Source organism: Lytechinus pictus, chromosome 10 (assembly GCF_037042905.1).
Source record: "Lytechinus pictus isolate F3 Inbred chromosome 10, Lp3.0, whole genome shotgun sequence".
Taxonomy (NCBI): domain Eukaryota; kingdom Metazoa; phylum Echinodermata; class Echinoidea; order Temnopleuroida; family Toxopneustidae; genus Lytechinus; species Lytechinus pictus.
In genome coordinates, this window is record NC_087254.1 from 32,279,300 (window position 1) to 32,298,637 (window position 19,338).

General features: G+C 38.2%; 1 protein-coding gene across 2 annotated transcripts; it reads right to left on the reverse strand.

Moving 5' to 3' along the window:
- Positions 1–5,374: 5,374 nt before the first annotated feature.
- Positions 5,375–18,063, reverse strand: LOC129270496 (leucine-rich repeat-containing protein 45-like). 2 transcript variants are annotated; one of them, XM_064105848.1, is made up of 8 exons: positions 17,925–18,063; positions 14,093–14,391; positions 13,609–13,741; positions 8,559–8,737; positions 7,556–7,684; positions 7,055–7,304; positions 6,466–6,601; positions 5,375–5,891 (listed from the first exon to the last, which is right to left on the reverse strand). In XM_064105848.1, exons 2-8 carry the CDS (start codon positions 14,358–14,360, stop codon positions 5,571–5,573), a joined length of 1,416 nt encoding a protein of 471 aa, XP_063961918.1. In that variant the 5' UTR covers positions 14,361–14,391; positions 17,925–18,063; the 3' UTR covers positions 5,375–5,570. The 2 variants fall into 2 exon arrangements, with proteins under 2 accessions (XP_063961918.1, XP_063961919.1); XM_064105849.1 differs by having other exon boundaries at positions 5,390–5,891; positions 14,093–14,397; positions 17,925–18,053.
- Positions 18,064–19,338: the final 1,275 nt, after the last annotated feature.

The following is a 19,338-nucleotide window of genomic DNA, read 5'->3' on the forward strand; positions in this document are numbered from 1 at the left end:
ATATTAAGAGAAAAACAAATTTTTCGGGGGTGGGGGGACTTTGCAACATCACATGCAATACAAGTGCCATTTTCTAAGAAAATTAATAATGACTTTACTTTAGGGCTACATTCTAAGGCTTTTGAACTGAAGATTATTGCTTCGCAAAATCACAGTCCTTCGTTGCTCTCTTTAACACTCAGCAAATCGAAGACACAGACGACAACATTTCAAAAGTTTCGTTCTGTAACAGGACAAACTTTGATTTAACTTTAAAAACATGTTCTTCAGGAGTCGATTTGGTAACAAAGACAATGAAAGAAAAGAAAGAAGAAGAGGGGGTGGCAAATGCTCTGGGACGTGGATAAAATTTATGCATGTGCACGTGCAAAGAGGAAAGGGAAAACCAGAAGATTCTTAATATTTGCTATTATTTTTCCATCCCATAATAATCTTTTGGTCACCTGATCTAACTCCACTGTCATTTTGATGGACAGGGCAAAAACTTTTTCCATTGGTCAAAATATTTTAATTCAAATCTCAAATATCTCATTTTAAACTCTATTCAACGTGGGTACACTGGACTCTCTCTATCCCCTATACTATCGAGAACCTACTGACAGCTTAAGCTCTACGGAGTCAATTAACTAGTGACAGACCGACACCTGCCCTTATTCAAAATATCAACAAATATAAAACTAAAATTGACAAAAATAAATTCTCTGTCCAGGATAGTTCAATATTCTCGACCAATCTCTCCATTTGCTTTGCTATTCATTCTACAAAACCATTTAAAACTGTGAAAACATATTTGTTTGTCGGTCCTATATCCCTTAGGAATCCTTTACCCTCAAACTGCCCTTTTTCTGGAATTCAAGTGCATTTTCGTATGTTCACACTCTACATTATTTTTCACTATGCTACATACATCTCTATCCATCTATCCATCCATTCACCTATCCATTTGAGACCCCCCCCCCCCTTAGCCCAACCAATTTCCCGGGGTTAAGGAAAATAAGTGCAGTGTGAAAAGCATATATGAGACCAATTTTTTCTGTCTCCGTTTGGTAGTCTCTATACACAGGTTTCACTTTATTAAAATAACCTGTCTATCTAGACCATTCACTCTTAAAGACTACCATTTTGTCTCCCTTGGGTGGTTTTTATACACAGGTTCCACTGTATTCCAAGAACCTGTCTATCAAAACTATCTGCTCAATATAGACTGCTTTTCTTCTCTCCTTTGGTTGGTCTTTATACAGGTTTCTCTGTAATAATAATCTGTTTTTATATAACGCTTAATACATCGGTACAACGTCTCTAAGCGCTTTATAGATCTATATATTATTATCCCGGTCATTGGATCCTGGCATGCCTGCATACAATGTATGCATCTTCTCCACTCCCTGGGGAGCATTCCAACAAGAGTTCCAAGACTCTTGCCAAATGATGCTAGGCCATGGTGGGATTCAAGCACACGACCCTCTGATTACAAGGCGAGAGTCAGAACCGCTACACCATGACGCTTCCACGCTGTACTACATGAAACTGTCCATAAAGACCACCTTCTCTTAAAGGTCAAGTCCACCTCAGAAAAATGTTGATTTGAATCAATAGAGAAAAATCAGACAAGCATAATGCTGAAAATTTCATCAAAATCGGATTTGAAATAAGAAAGTTATGACATTTTAAAGTTTTGCTTATTTTTCACAAAATAGTTTTATGCACAATTTAGTCACATGCAAATGAGAGAATCAATGATGTCCTTCACTCACTATTTCTTTTGTTTTTTATTGTTTGAATTATACAATATTTCAATTATTACAATGAGGACCAACTTGACTGAACCATGTAATGTTAAACAATGGTGATTCCACATGTTCAGGGCGGAATAAAACTTGGTTTCACAGGACAATGAGGAGAAAATTAGAATATTTCATATTTCATTTAATAAAATACAAAAGAAATAGGGAGTGATGTCATCAGTTCCCTCATTTGCATAATGACCAGGATGTGCATATAACTATTTTGTGAAATTAAGCAAAACTTAAGAATGTCATAACTTTCTTATTTTACATCCGATTTTGATGAAATTTTCAGTGTTGTGCTTGTTTGATTTTTCTCTTTTTATTAAAATCAACTTTTTTGGGGGGGTGGACTTGTCCTTTATACCATAGATGGCATTTATATACAGGTTTTGCTGCATTACAAGAACCTGTTCATAAAGACCATCTGTTCATAGAAGCACTTTTCTTAAATACCTCTCTTGTGTAGTATACAGGTTTCACTGTATTAAAATAACCTATCCATACATAAATAAAACCACTTTTGTCTCCATTGGGTGGTCTACAGGCTTGACTGTTTTACAGGAAACATGTAGGTGTTTTATAAAGTTGTTCGTAAGTTACGAATGACTGCTGATCCTTTCTTAGGAACTACATCAACATCAATGAAAATTTGGTAAATCGTTTACCACAAGAAAGGATCACCAGACGTTTGCAAAGTCACTTGTAACTTACAAACAGCATTATAAAAGTATAAAGAACTGACCTTTCCATAAAGACCACCTGCTCTTAAAGACAGAGGCATAGCTATGGGGGGGGGGGGCTAAGTTACATTGAATTTTCAAACAGAACCATGCATGTTCTTAGAAGTAAAAAAAAAAATGAAATAAGTGAAAACAAATATATATATATGAGACTACCTGCAATTGTCAGAGCGATTTAGCTACATTACACTGCAAGGGACTGCAAGGCCTGAATCATTGTTTAAAAAAAAGACTACTCTAGGCCTACTAGTATATTACTGGCAGGCACATTGCACGCATACAATCAACGTAGACTTTACCACACATACCATACATGCTGTAATAATTGCTATCTACCATAGATTGCAAATTCACGGTTGATCCATATCTTTGTACACACGTAGGTTCGTGACGTGTGCTAAGTTCACTACCACACTTCAGGCGCATGCACTGTACTGTACCAGAATTCTAGTACATGCATGTGCATTGTCTGGCTGGAATTAGAGTCTGTATGCTGTTGGCCTATGATCCATCTTGACTAGATCTTAGTATCACTTCCAGTCCTTCAAAAGCAAGACACGTGTAAGTAAAACACTAGCCTCATTAATTTAACCCCATCCAAAATACTTGTCTTGTATTAAAGTCAGGTCTTGAAAACGTCGGAGATGGAGAACCAGAACATGATCATCTTCCAGCTGATGTATTGTTAGATAATCATGAACATGCTGGTAACGAAAGTTATATTAATATGTAAAGTGACAGAAGCATGAGCGATGATGACATTCAAACCATTGCTGTTTCACTAGATTTGGTTGATAAAGGCGCACCACAGTTTGCTGAGGGAAGAAAAGTGCCTGGACCAAGGGACATATCAAAGACTCCCACTGATGGACCTTCCCAGCCAAAACTAAACACTTATCCTCAGTCCCAGTGTGGTAAAAAACAGAGGTCTTTTCGCTCTGAATGGTTTGATGAATATCCTTGGTTGGAAAATTCACAAAGCACTGATAGCGTGTATTGCTTCGTATGCCAAATTTTTCATCGTCAGGGAAAGTTGAAAAATTATTTACTGCCAATGGATACGCCTATTGGAAAAAAGCAGACGGAAAATCAGGACAATTCACAAAGCACATTCATGCAGACTATCAACATTTTGGCTTGGACTGAATTCAATCAGATGCAAACTAAGGGGACCTCCGTTGCACAAATGATGAATAGCGCATCAGACCACAGTTTAAAAAAAAACTTCATTAAAACACTTGGCCAAGTCATTTTGGTGACTTGCACTAAAAAAATTGCACAACAAGGACATAAAGAACATATCTGAGCTGTTAATCCAGGCAGTAAAACTCCTGGAGCTAGTTGCATCCCATGATGAAATCATCAAAGATACACCAGTCCGGAGATTCAAAACAAAATGATACAAACTTTCGCTGATATCATTAGGAAAGAAAACATCCCAAGAGGTTAAGGAAGCAGGAAATTTGCAATACTGGTTGATGAGACGAAGGATATATCCAAACAAGAGCAAATTTCCCTGGTTATAAGATACCTTTATGAGGGAAAAATCCATGAGAGTTTTTTGGAGTTCAGAGCTACGTTTTGAGTTGGATGCTGAATCACTGACGAATTATATATTGGACATTCTTAAGACCCATGGATTGGACTGTAAGCAATTCCTAGTTGGTCAAGGTTATGATGGAGCATCAGTCATGAGTGGGAAGATAAGTGGTGTCTCGGCTCGAGTCCAAAAAGAAGCCAAAAACGCATACTATGTTCATTGCCATGCACATTGCCTGAGCCTTGCACTTATAGATGTCCCAAAGGAATACCAGATGCTGCTCAGTTCTTCTCTTGGCTAAAAAAAAGTCTATGAGTTTGTGAGCGAATCGTATGTTCATTCCAAGTGGATAGATATTCATCAGGACGTGTATCCTGGTGAATGTACTCATGAACTGAAAAGACTATCAGATACACGCTGGGCCTGCAGAGTGGAAGCATGCCGGTTAATAAGAGACAGGTTCCCAGCATTGAAACGTCTTCTAGAAGAGATTAGTAACGAAACTCATGCTGACCAGGCGATTGATGCCAGATGACTGCTGGCACAACTCAATGCCGAATTTCTCATGAAACTTGTCATTATGACGAATATACTGATCATGACAAATCGACTCTCTACAATGCTTCAGTCTGGCGATGTTGATCTGGCAAAGGCAGCAGACCTGACAAGAGCACTTGTAGCAGAGCTCTAGGACATGCTATCCAATCCTCAGTCATTCAACTGCCTGTGGGATGAGGTCCAAACATCAGTGAGAGATCAAGGGTTTGACGTAGATGAAATAGATCCATCTCACAGGAAACGAAAATGTCAATTCCCAAAGAGATTAGAGGAAGCTGTCCTCCTTGATCCTCTCCCTAGACACTCAAGAGTCCAAGATTAATTTGAAGGTCAGTTGAAAGACAAATCAAAACAAAATTTTTCTATGAAATTATTGATAGAATGCTTTCAGAACTCAACAGATGATTCGACTCGGAAACGTGTCAATTGATGAAGTCCATTTAAGCGCTGAGCCCAAGAAGTGAGCTTTTTCTGGATTTCGTACATATGGATGAATTTGCCCAAATGTACCATGTGAACTTAGAGGATCTCAAGCACGAAGTCCATCCAATTCAGCGACTTCTGGAACATCGCTCACAAGATGGCAGAGAACTTCTTCAAACGCTTCCGGATTTTGTTGACCTGATCCAGCCCTTCGGCGAAGCATTTCGAGAGATCAACTGATTAACGAAGCTAAAACTAGACTTTTTCATGGACAGATTTGCCAAGAAAACTGAAATAGGAAAAGGCATGTTCATTTTTTTTCATGTACTTTTTTAATTAGATCTTTTTCTTGTTTTCCCCCTCTTTTTTTACTATTACTTGTATCATCATTTACATTTCTTGCTTAAGTGTTATACATATTTCTCTGACAATGAGAGTACAGATTTGAAACAGGAAAATCATAACAATCACTATGCCTATATGTTTTTCACATACTACACAGAAAAAAATTGTTGGCTCCCATTAAAAGCAAGGACCCCCAGTGCCCCCCCCCCCCCAGGAAAAAAAATCATTGCTACGCCAGTGCTTAAAGACCACTTTTCTTGCCTCCCTTGAGTGGTCTCTATATACAGGTTTCCCTATATCTTGCCTACCTTCTGTCCTTGTAGCTTGCATCTTCACCTCTGCCTGTGCTGCCATGAGTTCCTCCTTCAGCTCATAGATCTGTTCTTGCTGATGCTGACATTTCCTCTCCATCTCTTCATTCTTGGCCTCATACTCTCTGTATCTCTCCTTCACCGATGACAGTTCTGTGATCAGCTTCGTCTCGCAGGCCACTTTCTCCTGTTGGATAAGATACATATTACAGACTGAGTTACATCACATATTAAACATCATTTCAGGGAAAACACAAACATATGTGGTATGAACTTTACATACATGTATAGACTTCACTTAAAATCAATTAATCATATGGTAGCCAAATGTTAAAAAGTATTCTAAGAGCAGAGAATCTTGCTTTAACATGGAAAATTGACGGAAAGAAGATTATGCTAACAGGATAATTTGGATATAGACAATTAGCAAATTGTTGCATAATAAAAGAGAAGAGTGAAAAAATGGGAGTGGTAGAAAAAGCTAGGAACCGAGGGTTATGGAATAGCAGGGTGGGAGTTTCATCAAGCTATTTGCAAGTTACGAGTGACTTTATGTGACTGGTGACCCTTTTCATGTAGATAAGATGTGTCTAATTTACTCACTTCTGCTCTGGAATGTATTTTAAAGTTAGGGAAATGGAGTAAAAGTGAAAGTATATGATCTCTGGTGTGGTGTAATAATACAAGATATCTCTTTTCTCAAGTCTTCAAGGAAAAGGTCAAGGCCAATTACATGCATTTGATCTAATCTGAGTACCTACCTCTCTCAATGCCTGCATTTCTCTCTGGTGTGATGTCATAATAGAAGTCATCTCTTGTCTTGTATCTTCAAGGACAGTGTCAAGGTCATGTGACCTCTGATTCACCAAGGACAATTCAGCCTCTGTCTTTGATAATCTAAACAAATAAAATAAATGAAATAATATTATGCTTTTGTACAGTATATTACTCAAAACAAGATCAGTACATATCAATGCCATCCATTATGGCACAATAATATAAACCTATTTAAAACACTATTTCCTTTTTATTCAACCATTCTATTAAAATAAAGTGTTAAGTGTTTATCATTCACAACATTTTGTCTGTTCTTTGAACATATACTTTTGAAGATATATTTTGCTAGCCATACCCACACCTCTTTACAATGTGGATTGACTTTGGTACATGCTTTTTTAATAAGGTTGAATAGTGAATGGTTTACTATTAATTCCAATGTAACCATCTATTAATAATAAGTATGAAACAATAGGCCACTGATGATTCTGTCAAAGTACGCAATGTTCTGCAAAAGTACAACTGAACACATGAAAAGACAATCAGCAACCATTAGATCTTTGTTGAACTTACTTAGCTGCTACTGCATTGAAGGCTGACTTCCTCTCCGCCAATGCCTCTTCCAGGAGACGTATCTTCTTGCTTGTCTCGCGCTTGTTTCTCCCGTTATGATCATTCTGCTGATCGATCCTCCTTAGAAGATCCCTGGCCTGTTGATGTTTCTCATTCTTGAGTTGTTTGATTTCTCTTGTCATGATATCCTGTCTGGTCTGGTGAGTGGCTGATAGACTTGCTCTTTCTTTGTTTCTCTCCAGCAAAAGTCCTGTAAATTTCAATTTCAAAAATACAAATAACAGGAACATGATAAATGCAGTCTTATATTTTTCTGTTAAAGCGAAGTTTGAGTTCTGGTATTTGAAATCTAATTTCAACGGGTTGGATGCATTTGGTTGAATCACTCCAAACCCAATGGAAGTTCCTTTCTGTCTGAACCCTGATACAAACTCCAATACTTCCTCTGAACCAAGAACATTCTCTTTACATTCATAGATGTTTGTGATGAAATTTACTTACCAATGGCTTTTATGATATCCTGTGGTATATCATTGCCAGCGAGATCCAACTGAGTTATAGTCTGGTTGTGCTGTAGGCCCGCCAGAAGGGATCTACCACCAACAATACCAACATTATTCCATCTCAGATCTGTTTAGAAACAACAAAGAAATACTGGTAAATGAATAAAAATTCTGACTTCATATGTGCTTCTCCTCTTTCACTTCCTCAGGCTCTCTCTCAAAAGCCACATCGTTTTGTTTTTTCTACGAGCATCCCTCAGGCATATTAGTTTCCATGTGCAATCAATAATGAGAGATGTTCTATTCTCATTCATTACAAAGTGCCTTGAGCATTTAATCTCCATGGATATAGGAATACAAAATTAGTATAACCATTGCTCTTTTTAAAGTGGAAAGGTGTTTCATTAAACATTAGCTTAAGGACATGGTTAAGTGCTAATATCTAACATATTTTCTTACTAGCAGACTATCTGACAATGCACGACTCTGTGCATGATCAGATCAATGTGTTGAGTCATACAATGTACAAAATTTTATTCTATAAACTCTATGCCCAGATGCATATTTATTTACTCATATTCTGTGCATAGGACTTTTTTAGAAGTCTTCACACAGTCTCTCGAAGAGAAAAATTGATCAAAATTAATGAAGAATAGTAAGAAAATTTACCAACAGATGTTGTCCATCTAGTCAATAAATTATGCCCTTCAAATTCCACTTAATAATGCTTTTGTCACAAAATAATCTAGGAGATAGCCATCAACTAAAATGCATTTATTAGTTGACCATTATTTACACATCTCTTGCATGTCATTAATTTTTAACAATTGATGGGGAAAAAAGCATATTAAAAAAAAAACTACCAACCATTTCATTCAAATATCAATATTGTGTACCATCAACATTTACAAGGCAGGAACAATACTTCTTCTTTCCTATGAATTAAATCAGCATATTCTTATCAAAACACAATCGTCAGACACTGTGACCTCAAGACTAACCTATATTCTGCAGAGAGCTGTTTCTGGTGATAGCTGTAGCAAGCTGGCTGGCTCCATCATGGCCAATCTGATTGTTCCTCAGATCAAGGACTTCTAGACTACCATTTGCCGAGACCCCTTCAGCTAGGTTGGCAAACCTTGAACCATCTACACCTACAGCATTCCACTCCAGACAGACCCTGAAAAGAAAAGGATGAGACAAGAGGATATCAGACTCGCAGACAGAGCTGCTCCCTGAGGAACACCCAATTTGAGTGATGGCAAGTGATCACTAAATAAACTTAAATGGATGCTCCGGGCTGAAAATACTTATATCTAAATAAATAAAGTAAAATTCTAATACAAAATGCTGAAAATTTCATAAAAATCGGATGACAAATATTAAAGTTATTGAATTTTAAAGTTAAGCAATATTTTGTGAAAACAGTGGTATGCACATCGTCATGAATATTCTTTAGGTGGGCTGATGACGTCACATCCCCACCCTCCCTTTTCTAATGTTATCACATTATTTCATACATTCGTGAATGATATGTCTCCCTTGTAATGAAATAAGTTGCAGCAATGAATATCTAATTCGCTTGATCAGTTTTCAATCCAATGTTTTTAAGTTTATGATGGAAAACATTTTAATAAACCTTAGAATACAAAAGAACAAGTGGGGATATGACATCATCAATTTGCTCATTGAATAGTCATGAAGACAAGTCTAGAACTATTTGAATAATGCAAAACTTTTAAATGTCATAACTTTGTTATTCCTTGTCCGATTTTGATCAAATTTTCAGTGTTTTGTTTGTCTGATTTTTCTTTATGTTCAAAAAATATTATCCTCAGCCTGGAGTATCCCTTTAAATCAACATTTGAGGCACCAAATAAAGAATATCTGAAAAGAGATAAAAAGGTTACTTGAGTAGTTGGTGCAAGGTACTGGAGTCATCAAAAAAATGATTAAAACTTCACTGGCGAACCCTATTGCAACCCTAACCCTACATCTCAGACCAACGTTCTCGCCAGGTTCAACTCTGACGCTTGGCGGCGCGAAGCGACGCAAGCCGCGCAGCAGCCTCGGTGTGTGCGAAGCACGCACGGGGGGTAGCTATCGAAAATATCAATATCGACGAGCTTAGATTGCTGCTAAATGCACCACATTTTATGTCTATTTAATGCTTCTCCGGCCACACAGCCGTAACGGTTGCGCGAATTGCGATTGAAGCAGAAAGGCAATTACTGATAACTTAAAAATTGAAGTCAATCTCATTTTATACTTACAGTTTATAGACTATTTACATCGATAAATTAACTCCATACTTTCCAATGTTCAGATCGATATCGCTACATCCTTAGAAAGTGCGATTAATTTTGTGAATGCGTGTTGTTTCTTATGTCAATGACCGACTGCATCTACGGACCGCATGCGTAGCCCTTTGAGCTTGCGCTGCGTCACGCCCTTACTAAATCCAAAGATTGTTCCGACTTTATACCTCGGTCACATTTGTTCTACGGCGGCCGTACGGCGAGTCGAAAACAGCCGTTTTAACATTTTTTGTACCAGCTGAATATAGGTGGTTACCGTGGTTTGAATAAAAATGAATAAAACGGCTGTTTTCGACTCGCCGTAGAGCAAATGTGACCGAGGTATTATTTGGAAGCCTCGGAAGTTTTCTTCCGAGGCTTCCAAATAATGGGCATTGGTATTCATGAGACGGGGTCCCCAACTTATATAATTTGCATGGTTTTTGCTTGGTTTATTCGATACTCACTGAAACTATAACTCTCATAAGACTTCTGTTGATGATGTTTATACTAATAATTTCCAATCGAGATTCTTTTATCACTGTCAATTATTGCTGTGTTCCTTTGTATTGTTCGTTACTCACCTATAAAATAATGAATGTGCTGTGCTCATCACGAGCGTGAGAAATATTTTTAGTCATTCATTATACTCTAATATTACGAATTTGTTTTTCTTAACTGCGATTTAAAATGTTTTGAAAGTATAGGTTAATTGACAGGAAATAAGATTTCTATTTTTACATAATACATTATGTAGGCCTACAAATACAGCGTGTGAAAGAGAGGAAGAGGGGTGGGGTTGTAGGATGGTCGAAGGGAGAGAGCGATAGGGGAGGGGTCGTGGCGTGGACAATGACAAGGGGATGTTGAGATCGTACGTGTGTGTGGGATTGGTGAAGAAGTCAATATTCGAAGCGAATACATTTTTATAGACGTGTCTATACTTCTACCGATGATGACGGCCGAATAATCTTTCTTACATGTATATTTTGGTGAATTAAAAAAATATTTTCTTGCACCATGATAAAATAAATTGCATCACAATATCACTATAGGTGTAGTTTGAAAATCACGAACAGTTTATTAAAAATGAATAAAAGAGAAAGATCTTCTTAATTTTATAGCCCCCATCCAGTGTAAACACCATGAAGAGTTTTTGAGGTCACGAAATCAGCTGATTCGCACTCAAACAACAGGTTAACAGGTCACACACGTGGGACACATTCCAAGGGCGAGAATTCGGGGAAGCCCGTTTTCAAGCACAATGATTGGCTCAACCCAGAAAGTGAATACTAATTAGATCACGTGCCATCGGCTTTGGGGCGTCTCGTTCACATTCCAACTCATTTCATAAATATCATCCACTCGCAGTATAATTAGGCTAACGACGTTGCCAATATATAACTCATACATGTATATTAAAAGCACAATTCCGATATAAAACATAAAGACATAAGTGAACTTGAAAAATTCATCCAACGATATTCAAATTATACTAGCAACTCATTGTGGGCGTGAAAAAACGATATACATATCCGATATCCTCTAAAACGTTCACACATATCAACTTCAATAATTCGTACTTGAAACGAATATCTGTGAATGAATTGCCAATTCCACTTTGTTGAATGTGTACTTCTATCGAAATCTATTGAATCACGTACCTCTCTCGACCTAAGGTGGATTTTCCAATCGCCATAAAGATTATGCAGCCACAATCACAGTAGACACATCCATAAATGAATATTAATTTCATTCGCTACGAATTTAATCCCCTACCCACAACAAAGTCACAAACATCCCATCATTTTCATCTGCATTGCCCACGGCCACCCCCCATTCTCTTTTTTTCCTTTACACAAATTAATTTCAAATGATATTTTGTTTTAAATCGTAGTTAAGCAATTGTACAACAAATTCATAAAGCATTCACTGTGATAACTAAAAACATTTCTCAGGCCCGCGACAGGTGCGCTCATTATTTAATTGGCAGGCAAAGAGTAATAAAGAACAATACAAATGAAAATACACTGTACGTATAACTCACATTAAAAAAATGAGTCGTAATGATAAAAAATGTGAATAATATTAATAAAGATTATTACTTATGAAAATTATAACAGATTCAATGAATATATGAAAAAAATCAAATTAAATTAGTTTTGGATCCCATCTAATTTTGGAAGACTATCGGATCCCCGGATCAAGGATTTTGATGCCATGTGCGATTTGTATTATGAATGTGACCGTTGCGAGCGCGAGTGCAGCTGTGGCACAGAATTTGGTAGACACGCCGTCGCTAAATTAATCAACAGTTTCAAAAGATCGACGTAGAGATCAAGACTTTGGAAATAATGGAGTAAAATCGGAATTTAAATGTGAATAAATCATTTTGATGTAAGTAAATGAGTTGGACATTATATCAATCCATTCCATTGGCTTTGTCATTATTAACGTGATCTTTGAATAGTTTTTCTCAATTCGCTCTACGGCAGTGTCATCAGAAATGCATTCAATGAATTCATGTAGATGTAGCTATAAAGGCTGGGGCCTGGGACGAGATGAAACTATATTTCGATCGAATTTTGATAGTAATTTTGACACACTTTATTTTTGACATAATAAGTTACAATATCAACTGAAATTCGTAATTTAATCTAAAATTACATTGCCCAAGCCAGTAACCCACGATACCTCTCTCCCCTCACTTGTTTTTGAGCGTATTTACTACCATTTTAAAGACTTAAATAATGTGAGCAATGCGATACGCAAATGCGAGGTAAACATCTTCGCGCTTCCCACAAAAGAGATTGGGCCTCGAGTCGAGGTCGTATCGTATATAGCGCACTAGTAGTAGTGAGTCAAAGAAATCCCGGGAAGAAATCGTGGACGAAATAATCGACAAGTTTATTTTAGGATCTGAAAAGCAGATTATTTCTTTATATATTATTCAGTTTTTGTGTAGATCTAGGCCTGCTTTACAGTTGTCGGCCACGGTTGTCGGGGAAGTTCAGGGTTGGCGGATTTGCCCTGAAAATTTTCAGGCTTGGCGGCGCCCGCCAACCGTGACGCGTGGTAGCGAGAACGTTGTCTCAGACGAAATAAAGCCTGGAGCCATTGTTGCAGGAGCAAATGTTGTCACCAATTTTTTTTTATACACATCACGCCATGAACAAATGCTGTATGCATGAAATATTACAACTATAAATCATAGACAACTGGTCCTATGTGGAATTTCGTTTGCATTGAATTCCATTGTGTGAGTTTCACTGCCTGATAAATGGGAAATGCTATCATCTGAAGACTTATACATGATATGAATGATATGTAATACAAGGCAAAAGCGATTTTGTGTCTCGCCCACTTATTAAAATAACCAGAAACATCGTGATTTGCGAGAGCACGCAACAGAATTGTATCAAAACTTCATTGTGAAATGACTTGGATGGAATAACACTTAACATAAGAGTCTTGCACATAAACTTTAATGTTGACCTCAAAATGAACTTTGACCATACCATGTGGAGTTATATGTCATAAGGTTTGTGACGGACGGACGACATTTGGATCCCTAAGTCTCGCCTTCACCTCTGGTGGGCGAGACAAAAACTACAACTATCATTCATCTTTATCAATAATCATCTCGTAAATGATTCCTGTTTATTCCTCCATACATTCTTCAAAACCCAACCTGTCCAAATGATCTCTAAAGTGACCATTCTGTTCTTTCACTAGAACCAGATGACTAACTTACCTCTTAATAGAATGGTTCTGCCTGAACAGTTTCCCCAAGGCCTCAGCACCAGCCCCTCTCATGTTGTTTCCTTTCAGGTCCAAGACTCTGATAGACGTATTGGAACACAGCCCATGGAGGAGGTGTTTGCTACCTACAAAAACACAAAATACATCATTCATATCAGATTCTATCTTTCTGAAGCCTTGCTGTTTTAATAGACCAGTTCGGAGTTACCTCATGGGCAAGTTTGTACAATTGACCTTTCCTTTCTTCCATGAGGATAGGCAGATTTCAAAGCGAGGTATTACAAGAGTTAGCCTGACATAGCAGGATGCACAAACATCATAGACCAGATGACTAGAATAGCACATCAGTGAACGCTTTATGAAGGTTTTTGTTGCATTTCTACTTTGATTGCATTCGCATGTTGCTACAGTATTACAAATTTACAATGTACTTGGCGAACTGGTAAATACCATACTTGTTCGATCCTACATCTCACCTTCATCTCCAATCATGCAATCTGACAGCCTAAGCTCCTGAAAGATGTGATTCGTTGACAGGGCCCTTCCTAGCACTGAGCACGTCTGAGCAGTCAGTGATGTCGTAGATAGGTCTAGAGTGGTCAGGGAAGACCTGGACCTGGACCTAGACCCGCTTCTGTGAAGTGAGGACTTGCCTTCTGGATCTAGCTGGTCGAGGACACTCTGCTGTGGAGCAATCCCATTCTCCCTACAGACCTGAAGATAGACCATCTTAAAGGAATCCATGTTGTCTATAGATATGGAGTCAATCTCAAACCTGCATCTGACCAAAAGGTGACAAAAAGGACATCTATTACTTTAATATTGCATATTAGCAACTGTTGAAGGAGTAGAATCTATGTACTCTCATAAGATAACCTGAAATCTGCATTCCTGACCAACACTAAACTTGCCCTAAGCATTAGTGCTTCTATCTTCTAACTAAATAAACAATGAAATGTAAATCTGAGACACTAGTTTAATTTTGAGAAATATTTGATTGAAAGGTCCAATTTTTATAAATGGAAAAAAAATCTAAAGCTATGCCGGTCCTAAAGCTACACACCACTCATCGCACATGCAATTTCAATGGCTAAATGCATGCTCTTTCTGTGGAAATGCAACTGCAGTGTAGCAAAAGATTCCTATTCATTTTTCTATGTACAGAGGCAGTGAAATCAAGAGTGTTCGAAAAACACAGCAGGATTCTCATTTTAGTCAGTTTTGTGATATTTTCTTCTTGGTCAATGATCTTTAGAATATTCATCACAAATTAGAGTAAGACAAGACAATATGTTCAAATATTAACATTGTCATAGTTTTTATTGTTTGTAAACAAATTTCAGCATCGAAATAATGCGGATAACTCTGGTCCCGCTCAGATTTTACAACCAAATTATGTGGATATTATCCGCATAATTGGGATTGTGAAAGGGGCACTATTATTTAATGAAGGGCGGTTCAAGACTCCAACTAGACAGGAATAACCGTCGTTTCTGGGGATTTATTCAACAATTTCTGACATTTTACTGTAATCCCCATTTACCGACGGTAGGGTGTACGTGTGGGCTCGCATGTGTTCTCATTCCCTCCCTTTTGTCAATTCACAGTCCAAAGTTTGATGTAATTTTACACATCGAATTTACAATCTAAGGTCTTAAGGATGTATAAACAACAAACTTTTAATTGATGATATTCCAACGTTTAAATACTTTAAACGATATAGATGAAAAAGGCATGAAAAATATACTTTACCGATGTTTAATTGGGTTGAACACGATAAAAATGGTCAAAATGGCAGCCAAACTATAAAATATTTACAAACGAACGTCAACAATCACGAATGTGATATCGATATTGCTTTCGATATTATACGATCTGCTCCATATGCGAACGAAACCGAAGATAAACGATACTAGTTATACTAGTACGAGTACTAGTTATAATCGCGATATATCGATTCGAGACATTAAGTTAATAACGACAATGACGTCATTCAAGATGGCAACTTGCAAGAAAAACCGTCAGGTCAGGTGAAAATGTCTTAGATGACAGATTTCTCAATCATCCAGAGGATTTTTTTCAATAACTCCGGCCCAAGGTATGCAATTACTTAAGTTATATATATTTCCCTGATAATGGAAACCATGAAACTTTCAATTTTGCTTAAAAAACAGTTTTAAATCGCGATCTATAAAACGCTAGTTCACTATACGTTGGCTGTAGGTACGGGGCCCCATCCCCTTCAGTCTATGTATGGTGAGTGGAGCCAACGTAGTTCAGCGGAACAACCAAAATACAGAGACTGAAGCTTTTGGTCTAGACTCCAACATGTCCAATGATGAAGAAGTATACGTACTTTAATATGTCAAAGTATTTTTTAAAAACATCATCATGGAGTCCTCTAGACCAAAAGCTTCAATCTCTGTTATGTTGGTTGTTCAGCTGAACTCCGTTGGCTTCACTCACCAAATACAGAGACCGAAGTTCTAGCGCGATCTGTACAGGGGACTCAATGGCCATATGTTTATGTACTTAAGATCGGATAAAACGGGGAAGTGAATTTGCGCGACAGCCGAGGTAAGTCACTGTTTTTGTTCCTTTTAACTTGATTTTTCTCCGTTTTTTGGCAATTAATGCCAAGAGGGAATATTAATTTGCATTTTGGTCACGTTCATTTTCAAAATTTTTATTCATTAAAGACAAAAATTGAAGAGCCCCGACGGGGGGATTTTGCATTGCAAGTCTTCTAATGGTGGCTGCACGATAGCGAGCCGTCTGTGTATGAGGAGAAATTAAAAAAAAAAAAAAAATGTTAAAAAACTCCTCAAAACAGACGGCTGCCAGCTGTCTAGGAGTCCTCTAGACAGCTGGCAGCCGTCTGTTTCGAGGAGTTTTTTAAACATTTTTTATTTTTTTTTTATTTCTCCTCATACACAGACGGCTCGCTATCGTGCAGCCACCATTAGGGGACTTACAATGCAAAATCCCCCCGTCGGGGCTCTTCAATTTTTGTCTTTAATGAATCAAACTTTTGAAAATTAACGCGACAGAAATGCAAATGAATATTCCCTCTTGGCTCTTGGCATTAATTGCCAAAAAACGGGGAAAATCAAGTTAAAAGGAACAAAAACAGTGACTTACCTCGGCTGTCGCGCAACTTCACTGCCCTGTTTTATCCGAACTTAATACACATAAACATATGGCCATTGAGTCCCCTGAACAGATCGCGCTAGAACTTCGGTCTCTATCTATATTTGGTAAGTGAAGCCAACGGAGTTCAGCTGAACAACCAACATAACAGAGACCGAAGCTTTTGGTCTAGGAGTCCTCAAGACTACACCCGCCAGCAGGAGACAGATCCCACCGTGAGAGCGGAGCCGGAGAGCTCCGAGTCGAGTCGAGTCCACTCACTCAAGCATGCGAGGACTTAGACCAAAAGCTTCGGTCTCTGTTATGTTGGTTGTTCAGCTGAACTCCGTTGGCTTCACTCACCAAATACAGAGACCGAAGTTCTAGCGCGATCTGTACAGGGGACTCAATGGCCATATGTTTATGTACTTAAGATCGGATAAAACGGGGAAGTGAATTTGCGCGACAGCCGAGGTAAGTCACTGTTTTTGTTCCTTTTAACTTGATTTTTCTCCGTTTTTTGGCAATTAATGCCAAGAGGGAATATTAATTTGCATTTTGGTCGCGTTAATTTTCAAAATTTTAATTCATTAAAGACAAAAATTGAAGAGCCCCGACGGGGGGATTTTGCATTGCAAGTCCCCTAATGGTGGCTGCACGCTAGCGAGCCGTCTGTGTACGAGGAGAAATTAAAAAAAAAAAAAAAAGTTAAAAAACTCCTCGAAACAGACGGCTGCCAGCTGTCTAGCGAGGACTTAGACCAAAAGCTTCGGTCTCCGTTATGTTGGTTGTTCAGCTGAACTCTGTTGGCTTCACTCACCAAATACAAAGACCGAAGTTCTAGCGCGATCTGTACAGCCTACAGGGGACTCAGTCAATGGCCATATGTTTATGTGTATTAAGTTCGGATAAAACAGGGCAGTGAAGTTGCGCGACAGCCGAGGTAAGTCACTGTTTTTGTTCCTTTTAAGCTCTGCCCGAGTTGCTACACTGGCACTGGCAAACGATGTCGGCGGCCGGTGCGGTGGTGACGCCGCGTCGCTTGCCTTCAGCGACGTGCGACAAATACAAACGAGATCGAGAGACGAGACAAGAAGAATTTTGAGATAACAATATATGAAGAAATAATATCTAGCACTGGCCTCTAAGGTTGATCTAAATTACTTGTTATTCCCTTACCCGTACTAAGTGAATCACTCACACACGCATGCGAGCTTAGCGAATGTGATATAAAAATGAAGAAAATCCGGAGGGAGCTCGGAACTTTGCCATTTGCGTGCAGTCTTGAAAATCAATTCTTGTTTATTTACGAAACTATGGTGTCTGTAGCGTAGCAAAAAGAAAAATGAATGTATACCCTCATATATCTGCAGCGCAGGCGTTGAAAAAGGTGAAAATTACTGGAAAATTTTTGACAGACATATTTGCTAGGTTCTCGACAAACAGAGTTCTCACATGAGTCACATTCGAATAAGTTTCTATTTCTTATAAATCTGTTTTTTGGGTCTCACAAAATACATATCATTTTACGAGTAATTATTTTGTTTCATATTTCTTGTAAAAAAAAAGAAACTCGCAAGCTAGTAATATTATAATTTAATTCTGATCCCCGGTTCTGATCACAAGAAAAACCTATTGCAAAATAATCTTTTTTAAATAAGAGCAAAATTTCGTGACGAGATTGCTTACGTACCTGAGTGGGCAGCTCTGCGGCCTCGTACTTCCCCTAACATAGCTTAGATGCCCCCAACAACAACATCAACATAAATGACCAAAAATTGGCAAGTAGAAAACAGGGGGGAGATAGGTGGAAAACAGAGTGAGAAGGGCGGAGGCATACTTGGATTATGATTGGACGGGGGTGTGAGGCTCGGGGCTTGAAACCCTTACCAATTTCTAAGGATAATTTGATCGTGGGGAACAGGCACCCATGCATGTCTAAGGATTTTCTCAAAGTACACACCTATGCATGCCTAGGATTTTCATTAAGACCCATTTTCCAAATTAGGAAGTCCAGAATCTCGTGCAGAATCTTTGTTCTCCGAACATCATCAGGCCGAAATTACCGGGTAAATCCCGGGGCAAATCCTCGCGCCACGGCTGCATGGGAATGTGATATCCATGCAACCCAATTATGCCGGGGCTGGCAGCCTTCGCCAAGAGGGGGGGGGGCATATTTTTTTTTTACTGGCCACATTTTCCCGGATCGCGGCCGCTCGAAGTTGATATTTGTTTGTTTCTATGAAGGAGTAGTCCTAATAGTTCTTAGCTTTATTGTTATAAATCAACATGAATATATAATAATCACATAAACCTTACTTAAATCACGAAGCTAGCTCTATGCTTAAATTGTGAGCGCAAAGCGCGAGCTATTTTTTTATTTCATGTATTTTGTCCTAAAATTTAAACGATATCTGTATCGAACTATATAATAACCGCGAGCGCGAAGCACGAGCAGACATTTTTAATTTACGTCTTTATCTGATCAAAAAAAGGATATGTTAACGGCTGCTTGCAGTTAGCCATGAAGACGTTACATATTTCAACAATCAAATAATGCGATCGCGAGCTGAAAATTTTGAAATTTCTACCT